The sequence below is a fragment of the Dermacentor variabilis genome, chromosome 3, assembly GCF_050947875.1.
Source record: "Dermacentor variabilis isolate Ectoservices chromosome 3, ASM5094787v1, whole genome shotgun sequence".
Taxonomy (NCBI): domain Eukaryota; kingdom Metazoa; phylum Arthropoda; class Arachnida; order Ixodida; family Ixodidae; genus Dermacentor; species Dermacentor variabilis.
The window spans coordinates 145,424,851-145,451,998 of NC_134570.1; the positions used below are offsets into that span (position 1 = coordinate 145,424,851).

A 27,148-nucleotide genomic window follows, 5' to 3' on the forward strand; every position below is an offset into this window, starting at 1 on the left:
TTCTTGTAGACTGCACCACGTATTACGCTGTCCAGAGCTAGAAACAAAGCTCAAAGAGCAACATCCACATAGTAAAATATGTGCATTGGCTCCTTCACGACCATAGAAGCAAATAAGCTTTATTTGCAAAAAGCATACAAAGGATATCGCCACTCCTGTCACACATGTATTCTATGAGGCTTGCAACTGACCTCGTTAAGCAAATACAGCGCTTAAAGCGGTCCACACGTGTAGAAAACGTTGCCACTTATTATCGTTACATAAAGATTAACAATGCAATCACATATTGTTAAACTATACATGTGAACAAGAGCATAAATACAGCAATTTGGCACATTAGAGGGTAGAAAAGCAGTGGAATTTTTCAATAAACATCTCGCTCACGATACTGCCTGAACTGTTGTTTCCCTAGTGTATTTCAGTTTTAATAAGTCTACAAGTTCCGTAGCATGATAATTGTCAGAAGTGAGTTTCTTTGGAAGATTTCTATGAGAAGAAATGCCAAGCCGTAGCTATCTACGTTCTTTGCTGTGGGTAGGTTAAAAAATTATAAGACAGACCTGTTGAGGGCCACGTATAGGCATATCCGGATGTGTGGAACACGCGTCTGTTTAACTAGGAAGGGCAAATGCAGCGTCAACAAATACAGCCAAAACCCTGTGTAAGCTGCTGCAATAATGAAGCTCCAGAAGTGCTGTACGTAGAGCAGAAGCACCAACTGCGCCCATAGTTTTGCCGTTTCAACGCCTGAACACTGAGGATCGCCTATCTCGGGCGTTAATTAACGATGCCTCAGAACATAACACCGACACAAATGCGGCGGTAGTGCCTTAATTGTAACGAATATTACCGCTGTATACGGATTAAACGCCATATGTATATGTCAATTCACAAAAGGTAAATTGCTAAAGCGGAGACAATAGAAGTCGAGACACATTGATGCGTTCCTGTTCAGTCTGGCTGTATAATACATAATACGTTTTAACCTTGAATTATACCTCATGGGTCAGTGCGGGATGGGCCCCCCAAGCGAAGTCATTTTTTTCAAGGAAACACCAGTGAGGAAGAACATTAATACTGAATACGCAATGTTGTGATAGATTTCTGACAACACTTTCTGATAAAAAGCTTAAGATGTGCAGACGGCTGGAAAATGTGCCCCTAAAGCGTCCACAAAATATTGAGGCAAAAGCCTGCCAAAACACCTTTACAATTCTTGTTTTGCAAAGCTTCAGTTGCTTAAAGGTACCCACTCTCGTGATTTTTATTCAGTGTGACGGGTCGTATCATCATCGTCACACTGGGATAAGAGTAGTGGTACAGGAAACCTAAGCCATTCCGGATGCTCCACTCGATGCCGTCGGCGTAGCTGTCGTGCGGGCCATTCAGATTGAGACCGTTTAGGTTAGCTGAGTGACAGTTGTTGTACCACCAGCCGCCGCGGTACTTCTCAGCACAGTGGTATTCCGTGTTGTCGTGGTCCTGGTCGAAAGTGGAAAATTTGCTGTGGTTGCAATTGTAGAGCGAGTCCCATCCTGCGTATTGCGTTTTGTAGAACACTTAAGCTTCTTTCAATAGGGAGCAAGGTTTTCAAAGCAGCCCAGCAACCAAAATCATCATTAATCAACGATTTTAGGAATTGACTCAAATGTTGTCCCTCCACTGACAGCAGGAAGCCCAACAGTTTTGTTCAAAACAACACCTCCTATTCCTTTCTCTTCGTGAAGTGCCACCTGTCCTTCCTGAGAATTTTCACGAAATTATAAGCACGAGGTCTATTGACCAAACTAATTTAGCCATTACGCCAAAGCAATACCACCAGAACACACAAAAGCAGATAAACAGATAAATATTGAACAAGGATATGGCTGTTCCGCCCCTGGTGGCGGATGAACATATACCAATCCGGGGATACGATCGCAATTGTGATTAGCAGCCGCAACACATACGTTGGTCCACTAGATATTGAAAGCAAAGGCTATGCGCCATCATAGACGTGGCATGGCAGGTACGTATCCCACCGATACTGTTGCACACCTGCGTAGCGTAGTGTGCACAACGAAATTGAAGACAAATATGTTCAGTGTGTGTACAATTAGGTTTAAAGAGGGACAATCAAGACGATGAGTTTAGCAATTTCAGTATTTTGCACTCATACAATACCAATGCCACTCCTATCGCTAGGGGATGATTGATGATCCAGACAAAACACAAAAGAAACAATTATTCAAACAAATCTGCTGACGACGCCACTTTGAAGTTCGCACAGCTGCTCGCAATGGCGACATGGTTTTTCGCGGCATTTGCGCTAAGCGAGGCGCTCTTTTATCGCAAAAGATTGATTATATTTCAACCTCGAAGAGCCAAATACTGAACTTCGCAAGTTTCCACACCTCTTACTTCGTGACAGTGAGCTGAACAGGAGGAAATAGATATGCTCATGATGACATACCAATGTGCTGCAGCTGGATTTCCAGCGCGAAATTTCAAAATAAAGGTACTAGTTTGACCTTCATGTAGCACTTCTATCTATTTTATAGTATGAGCGAAACCAGAACAAGATGAAAGCAGGACGGTAAGATGGGTGGGTGAGGCATCAGTGGAGGGTGCGTTAACGACAAGGGTGCAGAGTTGAATAGAAGGACGAGCTACTCAACATCGGAGGAGGACAGTGCGGTAGCACCGTGTGTCCGCAGGTTGACGTGTATCACCGGCCGTGTGTCAACCATCGGCAAACGCACGGCGTTACCAAACTTTCCTCCTCCGACGTTGAGTGACACATCCATCTTTTTAATGCTACACCCTCATCTCTAACACAACCTCGCTCGCTGTTTTGCCTACCCGCCTCACCGTTTCTCCCCTTTAGAAGGAACTTAACTATATATGCCTTGCCCAGGAGAGCATATGTCACCTTGATAAAGACAAATCCACTTGTAGAAAGGCTAGCTCCTGCTTTCTTGTTATTCTCGTTTTGATCATCATCTCGAATTTCCATCACCCGCATTTCAATTGTTTTCCCTGCGCATCATATACTACGCTACATACAGCGCAACGCAGTATGTAGCTGGGGACTATTATGCCTAGCTTAGGCATGGCTAAATCAAAGTGATAAATTATCCGAAAACGATTCCTTAAGTAGTTTCTTTGTCAGGAAAAAACAACAAGAATAATTAGAGATCCAACCGCGAAAAAGTGTCTCGGAATCACAAAAACGTTTTACCAATACCATCATGTGCCACTATTGTAATCTGTCGAAATCACTGTAGTGCTGAGAGAGAGAGAGAGATATAGAGAGAAGCTACCTCCCGGTAGGTAGCTTCTTGTGAAGCTACCTCCCGGTAGCTTCACAAGAAGTTCCAGTGTATCCAAAGAAAAGCGCGAAATATCAGCACGAGTGCCGTACGAGGCTCATAGATCCCACATTTTCGCTAATCGGAGGGTGGTATAGCGATTGTGGGTGAGTTCTGCCCGATATTTTAATTTCTTAACATTCTTAACCCCATTCAGGCAATTTCTGCGGCCTTTCTATGTATGTACGTATGTAAAAATATCCCTCACATCTCGCACGCTGAGCTGAATCGAACCCCCGTCACAAGGGTCCCACAAGGACAGCAACCCGACACGTTAAGCGGCTGCGCCACAAACTTCCTCGGTATTATCGAGTTGACAGAGGACCCTTGGAAAGAATATATCAATATATGTATCAGTAAGCGAAGTTCGCCCTAAAGTAAGTTGTTTAATCGTTCTCGGCAACACAGAGATAAAGAAAGTTGGACATTCTAAAAAGTGCGCAATCGTTTCGCTAGGGTGCCTAAAAGCGAGGCACGATAGTCTCGGCGCACGTCCTTGTCGACGAAGGCGATATGCGACATTTACACATCCGATGCGCAACTTGGGCAAAAGCAACTTGACCTACTGCGGTGACTGAGAGCACAGTCAGTGATTGGTGTAGGGAACGATTCATTAGCTGCATGTCGCTATGAGTGCAGGCGCTGTAGATGGTTGCCGTATCAGCAGAGTACTGCCGTTGAATGTGAGTATATTGTCATCACGGAAATCAAGTTTTTTATGGCAGATATGTTTCCCTCACTATTGGCTGGCGCAGCGCCCCAGTGCTAACTTACTGTCTAAAAAAAGTTCCTCGAAATAAGAAAAACTACATATGAGCTCTGGCATTCTAAATGAAGCACCTATGTTCTTGATACGTTCTTTTTGACTTAGATATAAATATAGATACTCTTACCACGAGGACCCAAGAAGCTTCCCATCAGCAAATTGAAGTGCCCTTTCTCCGAGCCGACCTTGAAGCTTTCGTAGAGTACAGAGATGTTTTCACCGGTGTGATTCGTCAAAACAACCTTCAGCTCCATGCTTTCTGCAGTCGACGTCAAAGTATGTAGCGCTCTGTTGCCTGTTTCGGACAAAGTTATAGAAAGAAGAGTAAAAAAAGAGAGGTAGAGATAAATTTATTTACAGAAAGCCATAAAGGTCGAACTGAAATATAACTACCTCTGGCTTGCTACACTAGACTGGGGAAAAGAGATGGGGAGGAAAAGGGATGATGATGAGTATGATGATGATGATGATGATGATGATGATATGAGAAGGAGGTGCGCAAAAACAAATTCACAACCTGTTTAGATCTCTAAAGCCGTCCCTGCAGCCCAGTCGCTTGAATAACAAAGTAGGAAAGCAAAGCACGAGTTTTGGGCTAGTTGGTGCATAGCTGCTGATGTTTGTGAAACGAAAGGTTAGCAAGGGAAGGAAGAAAGAAGAAATTGCGTTCTATTTGCCTGTTTCTTTCTTGCTTTCCTTATGCTTTTGCACCATGACGATCGACCTAGTAGGACACTGAATAAAACCTATACACTCGTTGCCAAAAAGCAATGGCGCCAAAAACACAGAATCTAAAGTTGGGTGTGGAGCTTCTCTCATGTGTCCCATGACTTCACAATGCTAACATGAAACAAACTGATATTGTGCAAAGTCGAAGTGGTCATTCCCTTAGGGAGTTCAAATATAGGGCTCGACGTCTCAAAGTAACTCGCGGTCTACGTGAGGAACCGTAGTGTCGTGCTCAAGATTAAGTTTGACTACATCTTGTGTTTCAACGTAGAGGCACAGCTCGGTGAACAAGTAATTCCTGCAATATGACCTTCATAAGTATACGGCCGTTGCGGCAGAAAATCAAACCCACAAATTCACGCATTAAGAAGTACGTTAGTGCCATGACATCAGCGAAGCTGAACAGAATTGAAAAAAAATTATTTCTTCTTTCAACAAATTCTATGTTTTAACAAGTAAAACGACCGTTTTCACAAATAAGATTGTTAGCTGTCAAGAAAATTATTTTTGGACGACGCGCTAGCAACGTCAAAAAGAAGTGACAGGCCTGAACGGCACATGCAGCACAGTCACAGCGTAAGCTGCAAGAGCGGCTCGATTAAAGCTACACTGTGGGCCGCATGCACTAGAAGGTCATGCGAGCGAAGCCTCGTCGCGTCGTTTTCAGGAGAATGAACTTAACTGTCCACCCGTCATCGGCGAGCTGGCGATTGCGCTTCTCTCTGCGCAGTGGTCTGCTAAGCCGGCTGTTGACAGGTAACAGCCGCTTGCGCATCTCTGCGATCCGCTTCTTCAGCAGCGGTTCGTATCTTGCGAGGAAGTGCCGTAACGTATACCGAGAAGTAAGCACAGGTTCTAGCACCTTTATATAACGTATATACTCATGCAATGGCCGCAGCCGTCTAAAATCAGCACAAATAAGTTTGCAAAAAAATTTAGCCAAAAGTATATTGAAATATTAGCCGTGAATAAGCCGCATCCTTCATTTGCAAGAATGCTGGCAGTGTTATCTGTTGTGGGCTACTGGAATTCTGCATCTTTTTTATTCGGTGACAAAAAAAGGCAGGTCATGCCGAGTTTTCAACGCCTCCAGGTACCAAAAGCGAGCCTCCAAGATTCAGCGGCTGCCTTGCAGGCGCTGCCGTCGCTTTTATTTGGGGCGTCACCATATACTTCCTCCAGCAGGCGACGCGGAACGGGAATAGCCAAGAATGTACAGAGCCACTACAAGCGAGTTCTGTAGTTCAATAAAGGCAGGTACCACCGAAAATATTTATGAAAAAATTTTCATTTTTCCCCGTGTCAATGCCGCACCCCCGATTTTCGCACCAGAAATCGGATAAAGATTGTGGCCATTACAGGAGTATATACAGTACATCTCCTTCAACTTCCTTTTCTTCTTGAAACTTCTCCACCTACCTTGTAGCGCTACCCATGCAATTGTTTCGTGCCATGCCACCTAGTAGAATAATGTGAAACTGCAATGCAACGTGCGCACATATCACCGCTACATGGCGCGCATCTCACAACGCGTGACTCCTGGTGCGCTATGACACGTGCATCGAACACGTTTCCGCACCACCTAGCAAGCGCTGCAGGAACATGCTGCTGCAGCTGATGATGATTTCTTGGTATCCTCTTTGAAACAAGAGGCTTACAAATGGTCACCTAAGCCTGCCTAATTTAATCAGGTATGCTATACGTATTTTAGATGCTAGCGTTTGTGTACACATCTTTCTCTTCCTCAAAACATATCTGTCTCCCTTATACCGCTAACTATGCGATTGCTACATGACTTGACACCTGGCGCAATAATAATGAATTGATTGATCGATTGATTGAAAACTTTATTATTCCACCGAGCTGGGGTGCCCGCCTCTTAACCTACACGTAGGTAGGGGGGAAGGACGAAGAAGTCCCCGCGCGTTGAGGACGGTGAGTCCTCACGGCCTCAACGGCCAGGCGGATTGCTCGTCTTTAGACTCGCTCTGGAGCAAGGCCTTCCAGGCTTCTCCACTGTCAATGTTTTCCTTGGCCCCTGGGGAGCCAGCACAATTCAATATTATATGGTCTAGCGTACCTTTTTGCTTACAAATTTTGCAGAGGGCATCGTTATAGTCCCTCGTCTGTATTAAGTAGATCCAATGTGGTGATGTATAATTGTTTCCCTGGAGGCGCCACCAAATGCGAGCGTCCTCCAGAGAGAGAGACTGATGTGGAGGCGGAAAGATTCTTCTTTCGGCTTTGTAATGATCGACAGTTTCCCTGTACGTGATGATGCTATCTTTTATTCCTGGAACTGGCTGCCCTAGAGTTGCCCGGTGGTAGAGCGCTCGGGCGAGCTCGTGAGCGGCTTCGTTGCCTGGGACTTCTTCATGGACCCGTACCCAAATAACAGTTGTGACCCTCCTGGGAGGGTTCTTGAGTAGAATGCGTAGGGCTACTTCCGAGATTCTGCCTTTGTTAAAATTTCGGATAGCTAACTTGTTATCGCATAATATTACTCTCGCTTTTGCACCCGCACAAGCGAGCGCTGCTGCAACCTCCTCGGCTGTACAGGCGTCCCTCGTGCACGTGGAGCACGCTATCTTAACGTACCCATCGCCATCAACCGCCGTTGATACCACAGCCCCGTCTCTGCCGCAAGCTGCGTCCACGTACGCTACTTTATGCGCCGATGTGTATTTAAGTTTATTTACTAGAGCCTTAACCATGTGATCTCTCCTCTCTTTGTTGTAGATAGGATGCATATTTTTAGGTACGGAGGCGATTCGGAAGCGTTTACGCACGTCTAACGGAATGTCTTTCTTGTCAGTCCGGGCACCCCTGTCGCATTGGATTCCTACCAATTCCATGATTTTTCTCCCTTTTACACTGGACTAATCTTTCCTACAGAGACACTCGTACTGCCTCAGGGAGCTCAACCAGCATGTTGTGAACTCCCATTTTGAGGAGGAGTTCTGTCGAGGTCTAGTCTGGGAGCCCTAGGGCTCTCTTAACGCTCTTCCTAATGATCGCATCTATTTTCTCCTTTTCTTCTCGTTTAAACACAAGATACGGTGTGGCATACGCTATACGACTCGTAATGAAGGCTTGCATGAGTCTGAGGAGGCTGTTCCTTTTGAGGCCCCTGCCTTTGAGCGAAATTCTCCTAAAGATCCCCGTGACCTGCGCCGCGTATTCTTCTAGCTTTTTGATTGTCGTGAGGTTGCATCCATTTTTCTGGATATACATGCCCGGAATTCTGATTTCCTCCACCTTGGGAACCTCATTTCCGTTTACAAAAACATTGATGAGTCTGCTGCTCCCAGCGTGTCCCCTTTGATGTTTTGGCTCAATGATTAACAGCTCCGATTTCTGTGGCGAGCACGCCAAGCCTCCGCTGGCCGCATACTCTTCCGCCATATTCGCCGCTAATTGTAGTTTAGGTTCGATGGCTGTGTCACTCCTACTGTTAACCCAGATATTGGTATCATCCGCCTACATGCTAAATTTAATCGATTTAATCTTATTGAGTTCCGCCGGGAGACCCCTCGTCGCTATGTTGAATAGGACGGGTGATAGCACCGACCCTTGAGGGGTCCCCTTGCTCCCAAGTGTGATGGCAGGGGATTTTACACCCATAAATTTTATATTCGCCTCCCTCTTTGACAGAAAGTCTTTGACGTATGCATATGCCCTGTGTCCCACACCTACCTTCTCGAGGCCTACCAAGATAGCCTTATGGTTAACGTTGTCAAATGCCTTGGTCAGGTCGAGGCCTAGGATCGCCCTGGTGTCAGTTGAGTCGTATCGGCCTAGGATATCATGCTAAAGTCTGAGCATGACATCTTGTATACTGAGCCCTGGCCTGAATCCAACCATTTCATGCGGCCAGAGATCATTCTCCTCCATGTACCTGGTCAGTCTCGTTTGAACAACGTGCTCCATCAATTTCCCTACACACGAGGTGAGGGAGATTGGTCATATGTTGTTCAAGCCGGGTGCCTTCCCTGGCTTGGGAATAAAGACTACGTCCGCCTGTTTCCATGTTTTTTGGGAGTTCTCCTTTCTCCCACACCTGGTTCATGAATTTGGTTAATGCAATGATGGACTCATTGTCTGGATTCCTGAGAGCTGTCTTTGTTATCCCGTCGGGACGAAGGGCCGATCTCTTTCTGAGGTTATTAATCTCTGCTCTAACCTCTGTCGTGGTGATGGCGGCATCGAGATCTGAATTGGGAGGTCCTTCGTAGTCCTTAAACACCTCACTCTCTGCTTTTCCAAGATATGTCTCTTGGAGTTCGCTAATGAGCTCGTCATCTGTGCCAACAAAGCCATGCCTCGCTCTCACCTGGTTTGTACTAGCTTGCATTTTTGATTTAGTAGGGTCGATTAGGTGTCTGAGAAGGCTCCAGGTTTTGGAGAGACTCATATTGGCTTCCATCTCATCGTACTTGCTGTACCAATTCTGCTCGTTAAGCTTAATCGCATATGTTTCTATTTCTTAGTCGAGTCTGGCTAGTTCGCGCCGGATATTCCTGTTCCATCTTTGTGCCTTGAGTCTTTTCTCCAGGTTATTCTTTCTGCTCCACATGTTGAGCAGTTTGCTGTCTAGTGCTGGGGGTGGGTCCTGATGCTCTACAGTTGCAGTCGCTTCTCCTATGTGCGTTTTAAGGAGGTGTGTCTACTATTGATATTGTAGATATCGTCCGGCAGTGAGGCCTCCTTTCTTATCTCTCTGAGTTTATCCCACTCCGTTAATTTCGGTTGTTTCATGAGGCGAGTTTTGACGCCTTTTCCTAGCGTGAGCGAAATAATAAAGTGTTCGCTGCCTAGATTTTGCCCTGTGCTTTTCCATGTTACTGTTCCCGCCATATGGCTTCTCGTGAGGTCGGGTGCAGTGTCCCTTGTTACACTGCTGCCTGTGCGCGTAGGGACGCATGGGTCAGTATGTAGAGTAAGCCGCAGCGTTTGTATATCTCCCCATATTCGTCTACCTTTGGGGTCCCTGTATGTATATCCCCATTCCTCGTGAGCCGCGTTGAAGTCTCCCATAAGGATGAGAGATCTCCCACCTGCGGCTTTGAGTGCTTTGCGGAAAAAAAGTAATGAATCTAATTTTCTTTTGCTTGGGTGTGCTCTACACATTCAGCAGGAGTATGCTATCTCTATTTTTCTTCCCTGTGATAATCTCAACTAGAACAGCCTCTGCCTCGCTGGGGGAGACATCATGGACAATGGTTGCAATGTTTCGCTTTACGAAGGTGGCGACTAGGCTTTTATCCCCCTTGCCGCTGTCAAAGCTCTGGTAACCCGGTAATCTAACAGGGGCCTTTCCCGTTTCCGGCACGACTATGGCATCGGGTGCTTCCTGGGTAAGAAAAATGTTTCCACATTCTGGCAGTGGAATTGTAGAGGGTACCAGAGGAAAAGAGCGTTGCTGCAACAATAATAATGAATTGCAACGCAAAGAGTGCACGTATCGAGGCTACGCAGCGCGCAACTGTAACTCCTAAAACTGCACACATCACATGAATGCTATATTGGCGTTCTTGTATTTCACGGAAATTGAGATGCTGTTGTTACGGCTGGGATTCAATCCCGCACCATTGGACTTAGTAACTCAACGCCGTAGCCACTGCACCCACACGGCGAGTGTTTACACTGATCTCGGTCCAATGCCAGCATGTTCTCGCGCTTACAACCACTGAGACATCAGAGAGGAGACACCACGCTGAACGTAGTGTTCTGTAGAGTCTAACTCCGAGGCCACGACCATTCATCTCAATGTTCTCCTCGCGTGCTAATCCACAAGAACCTAATTTTCTCGCACAAATATGTTCGCTGGTGGGCGAGTTTGCGAATTCCAGTGAGCGCAATGAAGGACATGCAGCAACGGTCAACCGAAGCATTTAAAGCAACGACTAGTAGGAGGAATGGAAGAAGAATGTTGTTGACTGCATGCGGATCTAGGCCTGCAAGACATGGTGGGAACTGCTCAGCCCAAGCGCCACCTTTAAGGAAAGGTCTTCACCGCTAGGAAAAATATTTCTACGATTACGCTACTCCCTAATGCAAAATTTGAGCGCAGCTTTATACTTCTTTTCATTTCGCGATGTATTGAGGCAAAGACTTTGAGACCGAAATAACCCCACATAGCGGTAGTAGTTTAGTTTTGTCAGCGCCTTAGCAGAGTCATAGGCAGTATGGCAACGCTAGCATGATGAGTGGCATTTGAGGCAGCTGTGAATGAAGACGACGACGAAGCCGCGAGCACTGGTACGAGCGCCAAGGGGAGCATAGGAACGCTGGCATGATGAGCAGCGTCGAGCCATATGTGGAAAAAATTATTCAGACCCCACGCCCTGTGGATATCGATGTAAGCGAAGCTTTCATGCTGGATGCTTTCATTGACAATAATTAGTGGTGATTTTGGCAGCTAAAGCTTAATATGTTCAACGCTTAGTCTAACACGAGAGGGGTGAATTGATGTTATACGTTACCTTGCGCGCACCACTGCTGTTTACTGCGTAGCACGCAGAACACACCGGTAGAGGCGCTTGCTTGAGGCCTAGTTGTGCACCATATTTCACAACCTCTGAGGCGGTTGACCATTGTCATTGCCTCACATGGCACATCCTACTGTGGCAGAAGTATTATTTATGGGTCTGTACGTGCCGAAATCACAATCGGATTATGAGGCACGCCGTAGCGATGGACCCCGGATTAATTTTTGACACGTTATGTTCTTTAATTTGCGCCAAAATCTAAGCGCACGTGCGTTTTCTATTTCGTCCCTTACAAAATGTGGCTGCCGAAGTTGGGATCAAAGCCGCGCCCTTTAGCAATGCCATAGCTGCAAAACTACCGCAGCGGGCACAGAAGTGTTGATTTGACGGTCGACCGCTTCCGCAGTGTCGCAGTGTAGCAGTGTCGCGTGGACCCTGCAGTGCGATTTAATTAATGCGGCTCTGCTTCTGCATGCCCTGCGTAGTTTGCTCTATAAATCAGACAGACACTGGATTGTTTGACCGCTGGGTAACGTAGATCTGTGAACAGCCAGCGCATGCGCGTATATATATATATATATTTGGGTCACAGCCCAAAATAAATCCGTTGGAAGTGCCGCCCGTGTTGTCTTTAGGTGTCTTCCTTTTATGAGTGTTCAGCTGCGGCAAAAAAACATGTCTTTCCGCTTGACATATTTGCAAGGTGTATATTTTTCAGAAATAGCAGCAACGTACTGTACCGTACCTTGAACTTAAAGGGATACGGACACAAAATCTGAACATTTTACGATAATAAAGAAAATGAGTCCTCAGTGTGGGAGTACACCGAAAACAAGTAGTCACTTCGCTCATTTTTCAGCGGATGGCAACCGCTGTCGTATAGTAGTACGGTGTCTCTGCCGTGTCGCGTCACCTCCCGCCCTTTCCCATGTATGGGAATGGCGTATTCTCATCCCTTCTCATAACAATTCTATCTACAGCCCCTCTTGACTCGCACCTTAGTAGAAAGGGAAGCACTGCAGTTTGGGCAAATGCTTCTGATGGGAGTAAGGGATAACTACAGCAGTCTAGAGGCTAATGTGGCGACGTCGAGGGAACTCCATAGGTCATTGCGCACATTCGACGCTGTGTGGCGAAAACCAATTTCTACCATCGCCTTTCCGTTCTGACTCGCTCCTGTCATATAGACCTTTTCATCGGGCGAGGAGGAAAGGGTACGCAGCGAGCCTTTCCTCCTCTCTGTCTTGTGCAGATCCGGTGCGGCGCGGCTTGAAAGTATTGCTGTCGCGTGCTGCGGAATGATTTCAAATATTTTAGGTCTCACTTTCTGAAATTTACACAATGTATCTTCATATAAGGGCGTCAGGGAAGCCCTTCGGTGCATTGGTAACTACAGTGCGCATAAATATCTCTCGGGGGCGCAAACATGCGACGTGCATTATCATCCGCGGTGTGCGTATGTGCTGCGAACTATTGTAATACAGAGACTGGCGTCTCTGTATTACAAGAGCGAAATAGTAAACCTGTTCACTATCTGATCGCTTGGCGCTGGGATTAAAAAATAAGAGCGCATGTTCATATACGGCCAACCTAAGGCAAGCACGAAACAACCACGTGGCTGACGCTAACTCCGTGGAGAAAAGCTAGATAATAAAACGAAGGATACCACTGAAAATATATTTTTATTCTTTCCTATGACGTTTATCTTTTCTTCGACTTTTCTAAACTGATCTATGGCTACATTTCAAATTGTTATGTGCCTACAATTGCCCGGAAAGCCAGAAAACAAAGCAGCAGTGCGCCTGAATCATGTGCCAACGTTTGAACAAGAGCACTTTTTTTTTCATGATGCGAGACACATGAGGTCTCTAGCATACGCTTACCGAGCCAGTATTCTTTGGCAGGGTCGCCAAAGCCGGTGGCATACTCCGTCCAGTTGCGGTAGAAATAGTAAACGCTGTTGCCGAACTGCCCTCGCCTCTGAATGAGCTGCACAACGCACACAGAGAACATGGCTTCATTGCTTTAAGATGAAGCGATCATTGCGCTATAGAAGTTAGTAGAACGGGCTTCAGCCAGACATTTGACAGCAATGCGGCAGCACCACAGTGTTGTCATGTAACACTGATGGTGAAGAACCGGAAACACTACCAAAGCTGCTGGTGGGAAAGTTACGCTTTCGTCGAGGAGCCTTTGCACAGAAATGGCAATAGCACTCAAATCACAGCCATGGGCTGATACCGAAGGCAGTGCAGCATGGCACATCGTCTCAAAGAGGTTGCTGTCAAACTTTCACATAACGCATGCGCCAGAAGCCTGAAGGAAATACTCTGGGACATATTAAGCACGTACTTGATCATGAACTATCAGTAAGAACACTGGGATTCCGCAAGACAGTACGGATCCCCATCGTTCACGGATTTCTTTGCATCATTAAAGGCTGACATCGCCAACCGGGGGTCTAACGGAAAAGTGCGGGTTTGTGTAGCGAGCGCGACGCTGTGTGCACGAATTAGATACTTTCTAAGAGATACGACGCTTGAAAAAGGGAAAATGAAAGCGAATATCGTTTTAGAAGCATCCCACTGCTCCCTCATATTGTCAATCGTGATGGCTAGTTTCTGCACAATTATTTATTCACGTCTAACGCTGCACTTCACAGCAGCCGCTGGTGTTTGTTTATGTTCGAGAACGCGCAACCCCGCTCACTATATGCGCTCAATCTTATTAGGCCGCCTTTGCTACAGAACTTTGGCATACTTTGCAAGACATACAAAAAAGAAATTAAACCTGAAGCTAGTCAAAATATTGTTACGGTGAAATGTTACACTATTCTTTTAACCTGCCACGAGAAAACTAGCACGGCAATTTTTTTGTGTGTTTTTTGATGGCTTTTCGATGACAAGTCTTTTTTGCTTGGTTCGCGGGCCTTCTTTCAGGCCTGAAAAAAGAGAAACTTCGTTTAGCTCGTATTAGGCAGCAGAAAGTTGGTTTGGGAATTTTTCGAGAAGGTGAATACTTTTCTCGTTTACACTTTTGATCTGAATTCTTTATTCCTGTAGCTGAATAATAATTTAACCACTGACCTATTATTCATCAGGAAAAATAAAAAAAAATATTCTGATTTGTTCTAGGCGACGGCAACCATTCCTTTGGTTTCGTCCAACTGCATTTTACTTGCATAAAATTTTCTTTAAGTTTGGCACAAATTACGTGCGACACATAGTATTCAGATAATAGGGTATATTTAAAAGGCATAGTTATTTGGCAGCTTGCCTTCACCTACCGCACACAAATAACCCTTCGCGTACAGTTATTTCTGGAGTGCGCCGTAGATTTTGCACGCCGTAGCAGTCTGGTTCGGCATTAATTTCATAAGCTGCTGACTTAGTCTAGTTCGTTGCGTGATGTTAGCTTAGATTTGTGTCTGCGTCGATAGCGTGGCATCTGAGAACAGTCTAAGCACGGAGGCGGTTAGGTGTGTCGATTTGCGTTTAATAGATTGAGCGATCCCATTAACAAACATTGCAGCGTTCTGGAGCCATCTGCTAGGTGGAATCGATGCTATTGCGTATTTCAGGCAGTTTCTGTAGGTGTTGGAACGTCAACACAAGCAATTATTATCAATATGAAGGCCAACAGCGTGCATATATATTGTCCGCAGCGTACGGCTAAACTTATGGTGATGTCTGATTTTAACATTAATTTCTTAATCACTGAGAATCGACATAGCCCAACAGTGGCCTGTATAAATATTTGTTTGTTTGCGTCGTTGGGCAAACTTCCGAATTAAAAAGAAGTGGGAAAGTAACACGAACGAATTGGAAGCGAAGCGGGCAGCCTGAATACTGGAATGTTGATACGCAGTCAGGGTAACTGGTGGGATCCGCTCCAGAAAGTATCGGAGCCAAATAAACCCCGCGCATGCGCATTCATGACGGCTGGTATAAGCAACGGTAAGACGGTAATTTTTTTTCCTTTTACAGCATAGTCCAAATCCGGAAGCGGCGCACGCCTCTAAAACGTAAGGAATGGCGGTACGCACCGTCCAGCCTCCTCCGTCCGTGTCCATGTCGCAGTAGACCACTTTTCCTGTGACGTCATCTTTGCCAAGAAATATCTTGTACAGGCCACTCACCGTCTGACCGGTCTGCAAATGGTCCGCGCAATGGCGGGGCCGCATACTGCCTGCGAAAGACGAGCTCACAAATGACACAACAGCGCTGTTTCAAATTTTCAAATTCAACATAAGCTCTTTTCCTTGCGTCAAATTGGTGTCAAGATGCCTTTCAGCCTGCACTTGGCACTGATGCTCTAAGCCCAATAAGATAGGATAACATAGGTGCTCATAAATGAAGTTTATTTTACGATACCCTTCTGTTTTTCAGAATCCAACCTCTTTATCTCTAACATTTTTAGGCACCTGATGTTTGATGAGACCCAAGGCGTCCCTGTTTTCAGCATCATCATCCGTTATTATTTTATGCGAGTGCTCTTTCCTGCGTACTTCTGGTACATCCGTGTTCACCATACATTTATTCTGACACATATACTTTTCCTAATAGTTAGGTCGATCAGCCGTCTTAAGTTTCAATAAGCGCCGTTGCATCATATGTGCGAATTTCGGTAACCGTATTTCTTCTCGAAGCCATTCCTTCACGAAGCAAATACCGTCTACAGGATGTATCAAATAAACGCCTAAGAGCAAAAATTCATGGGCCCTTCCGCTCTGTGAAGGTGGATGACCAGCGAAGCTGTTTTGCACACGACACAAAAGTGACACAGAATTTTGAAGAAAAGGTAGAGGCACCTTTATTTTCTTGATCGGTAGTGATCGTGACAATACTTACGCACACACGTTCTCATCTCACCTCTGTTATTAAATGTGTAAGCATTTCTATGCCTAACCAACAAGAAATGTATCCGTCACTTACGACAGTCAATTACTCATACCCCGTTAAGCAATGACTCGTACCGCCGTAAGCAAGCAAAATGTATATTACCTACATGGGAGTGTACTCATCTTGAAAACGGTGCGTACTGATAACCAATCTACGGAAAATACATATCAAAGTGATGAGATCTATAAGCTTTCCGCAGAAAGAAGCAATATTGCATCAAATTTGGGAGCTTAGTTTTTGCCCACGCAGATTTGTTGACGGACACGAAAATTCCACTGAACTCTAGCAGTAAGACGTTTCGCTGTAAAAAAACTAAAAATGAGAAGTTCAATGCACTGTGGGAGCATTTGTACCCAAACGTGCATATCGGCACTGACCATTGTTCAAGGCTTCAAGCGCATCAGCGGAACAGCCATGCATGTCATGCCTAGGAAAGTTGCATGTAACGCTAAATGTGAACCGGAGCGGCAAACCATGTGCCACCACGGCAGCAAAAAAAAAAAAAAAAACTCCCTAAGAACACATGCCATCTATGCCGACAAAGTCTTCTCCCTCTGATGTAAATACAAGGATAGTTCACCGTCATGCCTGTAGTACCCACGTATCATTTTCGTGTCTAACCGCGAGCCTAAAGCATTTCAAACGGTTCATTTACAACTAAGAGCATTACAGTGCGTGAGCCATACAGGGCGTTATAGAGACAACTACCAGCAGGGAGTTGTTTGTACGGGTCCCATGGAACCATACCGCGCGAGTGAACACAAGGGATTGGCTCACATCTGATGTCAGAGAAGAGGTCCACGAGCTCCTTCATGCGTTCTTCGGCTTGGACTAAGCCAGGTGGAGCAACTACAGCAGCCTCGACACCGCTTGCACTTGAAGCCGAATACAAGATCATCAGGCTGATGCTTGCCACGCTCCAGTCCATTTTTCCACTATGCCTACGTTCCTATTGAGATTCCAGCCGGCTGAAAGAGAAAAATAGTACGCAAACCACACCGTAAGAAATATATTTCAGGGGCTATAAGAAGATACATCTCTGAGATACCGCACCAGGGAAGCCATTTCGTGTTCTGGCGAGAGAGTTTCTTTTTGTAGCTCAGTGAAGGGGGTCTTCCAAATTTGGTCACACCTGAACAAATCATGCCTATCTTTTACAGTTTACAGCCGCCCCTCCAAATCTGGAAATGTAGTACCCTCTACGAGGGTTCAACCTTGAGACCTTGTGCATATATACCCGATGCTGAACAGCTTCTCCATGCAACCAATAGGGTGACTGCGAATCACGAATTTTTGGCAAAGCAACGAGAATTCGTTATAGGCGGCCTGCCTCTCGAATAACTGAGAGAGTGTCTAAAACTTTACAACCAAAACGCCAGTAGGGAACCTGAGCACAAGCAGGAAGTTCACAGAATAGAAAACGAGTTAGAGTGCATGCAGTGGGCATTAACAAGGTATGACCGGCAGCTTGCCAGTCTATTTGAAACGTGTTGCCTACAGGTACTAATATATGGGGCAAAACCTAGCAGGTTTACAAAAGCAGCTTGAGCATAATTCAAGGAGTGCGCAGCAAGCGATGGAGCGATAAATGTTAAGGCTAACGTTAACGGACGGTAATAGACCGGTGAGTATTAGAGAGCAGACGAGGGTAGCCTAGTATCCTGGTTGACATGAAGAGGAAATTGAGCTGGGCCGGACATGTAATGAGGGAGGAAGATAAGCAGTTGTCGGCTAGAGTGACAGAATGGGTGCCAGATAGCAAGGGCACCCGGGGAGGGCAATCACCTAGGGGGTGTATCAGCTAGGTTGTGTATGAAATAGCACAATCTCTAACGTTGCTATGGGCACGTGAAAGTCAGCTGACATTAGGCAGGGGTAATTGGAGATCGGTGAGATATGCCTTCTCAGAGCGATGGCCGTAATTATTATGATGCTGTGCAACAGTCCCTATGCAATTACCTTCTGCTTCCTCTCTTCATATAAATAGGGAACTTTGACACCTATACACAGGTTGTACGCACGTCACTGCACGAAACTGCCGGATACGGTTCCGCCATTCCCAAGCACACTGCAGCCGATAACAAAGTGTTGACATCCTTGTGCACTATCGAAGAGCACGATTTTCTCGATCCCATCAACAAGGTTGCAATGGTGATTTGGGCATTATTTGGCTGCCGAAAGAGAAGAAAATACAGGTAAAATAAAGAAGTCACAGGCCTCTGCGGCACACCTAGCACAGTCACAGCGTAAGCTGGAGGAGCTGCTCCATAGCAGCTCCCTTTCCGACTGAACGCACTGCCGGGTATTTGCTGGCGACGTCTTTTGTTGTCGTTTTAGCGAGATCATTATGAACTGTCCGCGCATAGTCGATGGCGAGCTGCGCCTTCTGCTGCTCTCTGCACAGCGGCCTGCTGAGCCCGACGATGCCGGATTGCCGCCGCAGGCGTAGCTCTACGATTCGCTTCTTCAGCACCGGTTCGTACCTTCCGAGGAGGCGCCATAGAGTGTAGTTGATCCCCGTCTAGCGCGCACAAACAAGGATGGCGTTAGGTGTAGACAACACAAGCTCCATAAATTGAAGCGAAGTGAAAACACAGGTATACAGGCTACGCGTCGTATATCACGCCCCTTGACCCGTGGCATGATAAAGTGATTTTGATGACGATGATAATGATTTATTTCCATCCCCTATCCATTTAATAATCCCCATGCCTGCTTGAGTTATCCAGGTCCCGCTCCATGCAACATGCGGCTGCCACCTGTCGGCAAACCTGGTGTAATCTAAGACAAGCACAATGTGAAGTTTGCATTTATCGATGCTAGCGGGCGCATGTCCCACCGCGCCATGAGTAGCAAGCTTCGACGCTGACAACGCTGGTGTTGTTGATTTACTGGCATTCCCTTTAAACGGGCTGGTGACAGTCACCTAGCCTGCTTGATCTAATCAGGTATGCTACATATGTTTCTGATTCAGGCATTTATATACATTTCCTTAATATTTATCTTCCTCAAGACAATACATTCATTTCTTCGACAATCCGACGAAATGGATAGGAGCCACATACGTGATTCAAAACACAAATAACCTATGCAACTGCTAGATGGCGTGCGACCCTGTGTAATAATATGCGAATGCAATGCAATGTGCGCGCGTATCTACGCTACGCGGCGCGCATCTAACATTGCGCGAGAAGTGACACTATACGGTGCTAACAATGAATTATTGGCATCCCCTTTAAATGGCGCAGTGAGAGTCACCTAGCGTGCTTGCTGTTATTAGTTATGCCACACAGGGGTTTCGCGCACGAATGACGGCTGCCTGTGACATTTACTTCCTCAAGGGAATCTAAACATATTTTGGCCAATCCCCGCAGTGGGTAGGAGTCTGGCGATAGCTGCGACGGATACCAGACACCGGCGGTGGCGGACAATACGGCCAACGGAAACGGGTCTCAGAATGAGTCCATTACAGTTTCCACTGTAAGAGACCAAGAGAAGGTACGCCTGGGGTTTGTCTAAGGTGACAGCAAATGAGTGCGACGGCACAGAGGTTTCGTCAGGTAGCATTGAGGCACTTGACTTGTGTGACCTCCCAGAAAGAGGTGGAAAATGGCGAAAACCGTTCGTGCCTATGGGCGCAAATGGTTGAAAAAGCAACCTCTTAAGGACAAAAAAAGACGCAATTGGCTAACAACAAGAGATAATTTATATTTTCAACATTCGTGAAAGGTGGCAGCCGGCTCACGGTGACAGCGCCGCCTGTAAACGAATGGCCGTCTATATGAAGTGAAGCCTTCACACGTGACAATTTTCTCTCCGCGCCAAACCCACGTCGGCCCCCACAATTTCTCAAGCTATGTGGGACACAGTCCTACAGCTCGCATGGTGACCAATCAACTATGGGGGAACTGGCGTCTTGTGCAACCTACGTATGTGTGGCGGCGACTACACCTAAATAAAATGACCGAGGCCATGAAAATGAACATCAAAATTACATCAGTAAATATACAATGAGAGAGAGAGAGAGAGAAACGAAAACTGAAAGGTACAGAAGTCAACGAAGGATGTGCTCGGTTAGCCACCTTACACTCGGGGAGGGGTAATGAAGAAAAACAGACGAGAACGAGAGAGCAGAAAAATAACAGTCAGTCATTCGCAGAGTCAGTCGCCCCGAATTGTCCACTGTCACAAGCGCTCATACAGTACAGTAGCCTTCCAGAAGTGCAGAGGGGCTTTTTCAGCCTTTCGCCAAAACAATGCATAGGCCAGGGTTTCAAGATCTTTTTCTTCGAGAGAACTATTTTATGTAATTCACAGAATTCTACTTCTAGAGCACGTCGTTGAGTGTCAAAGGGTGATAGCATCAGCACCACTTATATGCATACTATGACAACTCACAGAAAAAACACGTGAAATCAAGCAATATTCACAAACCTACGCGCGATTCATGTAGACAATCTGCAACATCTTGAGTACTTCATTACTTTTAGCCACTTGAGTTATAATTGCTCGTAGTACAGCGTTCGCTCGGGCGTCCAATGTGCCGCCGAATAGAATACCAGCCAGTTCTCTCCCACAACAAGATCAACGAATGGCTTAAGGCTTTTCTTTTCATATATGTCAATTAACTCGTTCACATTCCTCTTTTCGATGCCGTAAATGATTGCTGCAAAGATGAGCGTGAATACAAGCCCAGTCATTTCTTTTCCTGATCAGCGTCTTTCTTTAGCCATATTGTCTATTTATTGGCTAATAAAGGCTACATATCATGTGTGCTACGCTACTTCGTCTTGTGACAAAGCGGCCTCTAATGTCCCCATAGGCCCGCGAATGAAGATAAAATGCCTTCCCAGCCTCATTGAATTCATCTAATTAATTTTTATTGCTGGAGCAACGGCATAAGCGCTGGATGCGCTGTCGCCTCGTTACCATCGGCACCGTCACCGAAGCCGTGCTATCCTTGAGTGCGCCTTTACGGTTCCTAGTATACGCACAACGGAGTGTGACATGAAGTTGCATGGGCGTACTTCGTCATAGTAATTTCCAGAAGCGCCTGCCTATTCAGTCTTTCTGCGCAGGCCTCTTCTTTCTAGCTTTGTTATGCAGGAAATTTGGTCCTATGATATCATTAGGTATGCCGAAATAAAGATAATACGTGTATAAGAAGGCCTCAGCAACGCTGTTGAGATATTGGTATTCTTCCGAAGCGTAGAGGGAAGAGGGAAGTTTAACAAGTACTAAGTGTAAACAACGTATAGATATTGTCAAGCAGATGATGGTGATCTACCTGGCACGCAGGCAGACAGAAAGGGACATTGCGTCGGCGGCAGACTTAGAGTTTAATGGGTGAACTTCTGCCCTAAATAAAGCGAACAACGCGGTGATGGCGAAAGCAGCAAGTGCGTCCGGGGCGCTTGTCGGTCCGGTATTTATACGTTTCGCATCCATGATCGAAACGCGTCAAGCGACGCCGCTTACGTCGTAGTGACGCGAGCTGCGTAGCTCGCGTCGATACAAGCCGAAATAAACGCACGTGGCATTACCCTCCCGGGTAAGCAACACTCCGATGCTAAAGAAAAGAAACTTGTAAGCATGCAATGAACCATGGAATGTCTGTTAGTCCGCTAACGCTCACCAAACTTTTTGAGGCGCGCGACGTGCACCATTTCTGGTCGCGCGCGACGTCGCTGTGACTGAGTCACTCCATCGGGCACAACCTCGTAGACAAGCGGTCCAAGTCGTCGAGTTATCTTGTAGGGCCCGAAGTAACGGCGCAGGAGCTTCTCACTAAGCCCGCGGCGACAAATCGGTGTCCACACCATAACGCGGTCTCCAAGTGCGTACTCTTGGTCTCGTCGTCGTAGGTTGTAGAGTCGGGCGTCAACGTTTTGCTGCGCTTTCATATGGATTCGAGCTAGCTGGCGAGCTTCCTCGGTGCGTTCAAGGAAGCCGGCAACGTCTGCATGGATGTTGTCGTCTTCAACGTGAGGCAACATCGCATCAAGCATCGTGGCGACTTGGCGACCGAAGACAAGCTAGAGTGACATCATCTGCGCTGTCTCCTGTGGCGCGGTGTTGTAGGCGAACGTCACGTACGGAAGGACTTCGTCCCAAGTCTTGTGCCCGACGTCGACATACATAGCAAGCATGTCGGCGAGGGTTTCATTTAAACGCTCCGTAAGGCCGTTTGTCTGCGGGTGGTACGCTGTAGTGCACCGATGGCTCGTGTGGCTCAAGTGTAGAATCTGTTGCGCAAGTTCTGCTGTGAATGCCGTACCTCTGTCCCTAATAAGGACCTCGGGAGCACCATGACGGAGAACGATGTCCTTTATGAAGAATCTGGCGACCTCGATTGCATTTCCCGATGCTAACGCCGTTGTCTCGGCATAGCGCGTCAGATAGTCCGTTACTACCACTATCCACCTGCTCCCGCAAGTAAACGTCGGGAAGGAGCCAAGCAGATCCATGCCTATCTGCTGGAATGGTTTCCATGGTGGCTCGATTGGTTGCAAGGGGCCGGCTTGCCTTGTAGGCGGTGTTTTGCGACGTTGGCAATCTCGGCAGGTTTTTACGTAGCGTGCGACGTCTGCGTTCAGGCCCGGCCAGTAGTACTTTTCTTGATTTCTTCTGAGAGTTCGAGTGAATCCCAGATGCCCTGCTATCGGCTCATCGTGAGAGGCTTCTAAAGTCTTTTGCCTTAGCTTGATTGGCACGACGAGTAGATATGCCGCTTTGGAAGGCGTGAAGTTTCCTTTCACAAGCGCGTTCTCGCGCAGGCACAGCAAAGAAAGCGCGCGTCTGAATGCCTTTGGCACTGAATCGGTCTTCCTTTCGAGATATTAAACGACACAGCGTAGATCAGGATCGGTACGTTGATCTTGTGCGAAGGTGTTAGAGCTGATGGGCCCTAGGAAGGCATCGTCGTCATCGTCGCAGGGCGGGGAGGATCTAACAGGGGCTCTCGAAAGGCAGCCGGCGTCTGTGGGCTTTCGGCCTGACTTATACACGACGGTTACGTCGAACTCCTGTAGTTGCAGGCTCCAACGAGCGAGGCGACCTGACCGGTGTTTCAGGTTAGCGAGCCAGCGCAGAGCGTGGGGGTCACTGATGACCTTGAAATGCTTCCCGTGAAGATACGGCCGAAATTTTGTGACCTCCCGAACGACAGCGAGGCCTTCCTTTTCGGTCGTCGAATAGTTAAATTCAGCTATCGACGGGGATCTGCTCTCGTAGGCGATGGCTCGCTCCAGGCCGTTCTTCTTTTGAATCAACACAGCACCGAGTCCTATGTCGCTTGCATCAGTGTGGACCTCGGTGTCAGCGCTCTCGTCGAAATGGCCGAGTACTAGCGGTGACTGCAAGCGTCTTTCATGTTTGCGAAAAGCGTCTTCTTGGGGCTTCTTCTATGTGAACTGTGCGTCGGCTTTCGTAAGGCGAGTGAGAGACCCTGCGATTCCAGAGAAATCTCGGACGAAACGCCTGTAATACGCACAGAGCCCCAAAAATCTACGGACAGCTTTCTTTTCACTGGGTATCGGGAAACTTTCGATGGCTGCCATCTTTTTGGGGTCCGGAGGCACGCCTTCGCGATTAACTACGCGGCCGAGGAACAGGAGCTCTTCGTAGGCGAAACGACATTTCTCTGGTTTCAGAGTGAGTCCCGACGCCCTAATTGCCTCTAGCACGGTCTCCAGCCTGTTAACGTGCTCGTCAAAGGTGGATGCGAAAACAACTACGTCGTCGAGATATACGAGGTATATCTGCCATTTCAGCCCAGACAACAGGGTCTCCATGACACGCCGAAATGTCGTCGGCGCTGAGCTTAGTCCAAATGGCATGACTTTAAATTTGTAAAGTCCGTCCGGCGTGACGAAGATAGTCTTCTCACGGTCCCTCTCGTCTATCTCAATCTGCCAGTAGCCGCTCCGGAGGTCCATTGACGAAAAATACTTGGCACCGCACAGTCGATCTAACGTGTCGTCGATTCTCGGAAACGGGTAGACGTCTTTTTTTGTGACGCTGTTGAGACGCCTATTATCGATGAAAAATCGTAGGGTATCATCTTTGTTCTTTACAATACCACGGGTGAAGACCACGGGCTCTTGGACGGCTGAATGAGGCCGTCGCAAAGCATTTCTTCAACTTGTGTCTTGATTGTTTCACGTTCTCGCGCTGAAACGCGGTACGGACTTTGACCTTTCCAATTTGGCTCTTATATTGATTGGTCTTGTTACCGAGATGTTGGGAGTATAGAACATTGTATTTACAATATATATACATATTGAATCAGAGTAGTAAAGATGGCTGACCAAGAACAACACATAGCAGCCAGCGTCCCGCGATCTTCTTTGTCTCTTGTTTTCGCCCTTCCGTAACAGGACCCCCGGGTGGTGAAGCACCGTCTCGGCGCATGGTAGACGAAGATTTGCGAGCGAAGTATGGCTTCAGCCAGGAAATGAGGACGACGACAACAGGAGTCGGACTTGAAGATGTATCAAACTGTAGCGGCGAAATCTCGTAATTTGCATCATTAACATGACGTAGGACTTCATAAGGCCCTGTGTAGCGAGACAGAAAAGCTTGTGGAAGAGGCCAACTCGACAACATGGTGACAAAAGGAGCACCCAAGCACCTGGCGCGAACTTAACGTCGCGATGACGCCGGCCGTAACGCTCTTTTTATGTATGCTGCGAGGCTAATAAACGAGGTCGGGCGACTTGACGTGCCATGTGAGCGCGATCGATGCCTTCACGATCGTACTCAGTTGCAACACGTGGCAGAGAATGGAGGATGGTGAGAAATGGCAATGTGGGGTCGCGATCATATAAAACATAAAAGGGTGAATATCCTGCGTTGTCATGTCAGGACGAGCTATACGGGAACGCCACGTAGGCCAGCGTGGCGTTCCCGTCGCGGTGATCGTTGGTGACGTACATCGACAGCATCTCTGTCATTGTTCGGTTGAGACGTTCCGTGAGACCGTTAGTTTGTGGGTCTTAGGCGGTGGACAGCTTGCGCTCAGTGGCACAAGAGCGGAGGAGGTTTTCGAGAACTCGACCCAAGAACGAGCGTCCGCGGTCTGTAAGTGACTGTCGAGGTGCAGCGTGGTGGAAAATGACGTTGTGGAAGAGAAAATCGGTGACTTCTGTCAGGGAGTTAACTAGTCAGCAATGCCTTTGTTATCGCGTAGCGTGTCGCGTAATCAGTAGCGATGGTGATCCAGTTCTTCCCTCTAGTCGTCGTCAGAAAAGGGCCAAGCAGGCAAAGCCCTACGCGAAAGAACGATGCAGAGGAAACAGCAATTGGATGGAGTCGTCCGACAGGTGGCAGCGAAGGTTTATTCCGGCACTATCACAATTCGCAAGTTGCGAATTGCGTCATCGAAGATGCTTTCGCGTTTTTTAAAATTTGATTTTCTACAAATCGGAGGCTTAGTATCGGAATAAAGCCACTTGCATAGTATTCCCATAGGATAAAATAAAATATTCTTTTTTACAGCGCTACGTCGCTGTTAGTGGTTTGCGATGAGCTTCTATTTTACAATCCCAATCCTTCAAAAATACAATTCGTATCCTGTATTGCATGTTTCTCGGGAAGTTCTGAAAACGCGGCTAATTGTTGATATTTATGAATAGTCAGTGACACGCGTCCGCTAAAGACGCGCACCCGATGAAGAGTGAAATTTATAACTCGTGCTTCTAGCAGCTCTATTTTTTACCGTTACTGCAAAGCAGCAATACTTCCCATGCATGGTATCTGATTTGAACGAATTAGTCGAGACATCTCTTTGAACACTGTTACTCTACCACAGTTGCATTTCTATATATCATTGTCACATATTTCTTACAGTTCCAGTGTTAATACACACACTAAAAACCGCGTTTCATTGTTGACATTTCCTCTATGTCTGTAATTTGGACTTTCATCCCTAATCGTACCCTAGCCTCTGCTGTATGCCTAATTGTAAATAAATAAAAACCCGCCTTTGTTTCGGCAACAGCTTTCTTTCGTCTCTGATGTAGTTTACGTGTTTCGTTATGTTGCTTTAAGGATATTCTTTCGTTTTGTTTTGCTTCTGAACGAAGAATTCAAGCAATGAAGCCGAGCATGTTGCCCTGCTATTTGTACAAAAGTATGTGACAAATTATGCTAACTTTCTTGCGTTTAGGCGAGGCCGTGATAAGCACAAAATCCTGTATTGAAGTTGTTCAAATAGCAGGGTTGGTCACTATGGTGCCCTGTGAGCGCAGCACAGGCAGAGGAACCACTTACCGGTTAAGAAGAAAAAAGATTTGAGCACAAAACAGTACCGCTAACGTCGATTTCACAGCTCCACGACCAATACGCCAAGGGCATGAAATATGTCTGCTTCACGCCGCGCGCTGCAGCACGCCTTACTGTGCGATTTGTTCACGCCCAGCAAGCCCTCCATTGGTGCAAAGTCAAACGCAGCAGCAGCCTCACTCACATTGGCCGAAGATACAAAATGAGGAACTGTATTGAGATGACGCATGTTCCTCACAATATCATTGTTTTCACCGCGACTATAAATACTTTCGTTCTAAGGGCGTTGTATGTGCTTGTCGCATATTGACGTCAGTCGCTGTTACGAAGGAACAATATCTGTGCTGTTCGTGCATTCGGTGAGAATAGTAACCGTGACATGGCTCATAGAATGTGACGGTCAGGATGAAATTAGTGATACTGAATAATCGAGCCCGAAAGAAAGGATTGCTCAAAAGGATGTTGAAATTAAAAAGAAAATAAAAATGAATGAAAGTACCGAGAGGGAATCAGATTGACCGAATAAAAACAAAATTGACGAACGAGGAAGCAAACGCTTGAAAGAAGCTGACCGGCAATAGAGAAGAACGCGATACTATTGCGCATAGCGGACGTAGACCCAAACCA

General features: G+C 46.7%; 1 protein-coding gene across 1 annotated transcript; it reads right to left on the reverse strand.

Moving 5' to 3' along the window:
* Positions 1–92: 92 nt before the first annotated feature.
* Positions 93–26,596, reverse strand: LOC142576368 (techylectin-5A-like). The gene is made up of 6 exons (XM_075686470.1): positions 26,510–26,596; positions 17,015–17,205; positions 15,382–15,524; positions 13,220–13,325; positions 4,244–4,411; positions 93–1,535 (listed from the first exon to the last, which is right to left on the reverse strand). Exons 2-6 carry the CDS (start codon positions 17,163–17,165, stop codon positions 1,240–1,242), a joined length of 864 nt encoding a protein of 287 aa, XP_075542585.1. The 5' UTR covers positions 17,166–17,205; positions 26,510–26,596; the 3' UTR covers positions 93–1,239.
* Positions 26,597–27,148: the final 552 nt, after the last annotated feature.

Coding starts and splice junctions, on each gene's coding strand:
- LOC142576368 (XM_075686470.1), bottom strand. CDS start 17,165: ATGGACTGGAGCGTGGCAAGCATCAGCCTGATGATCTTGTATTCGGCT. Junction 13,326..15,381: donor CGGACGGAGGAGGCTGGACG/GTGCGTACCGCC, acceptor TGCGTTGTGCAG/CTCATTCAGAGGCGAGGGCA. Junction 1,536..4,243: donor AAGCTTCTTGGGTCCTCGTG/GTAAGAGTATCT, acceptor CGCAATACGCAG/GATGGGACTCGCTCTACAAT.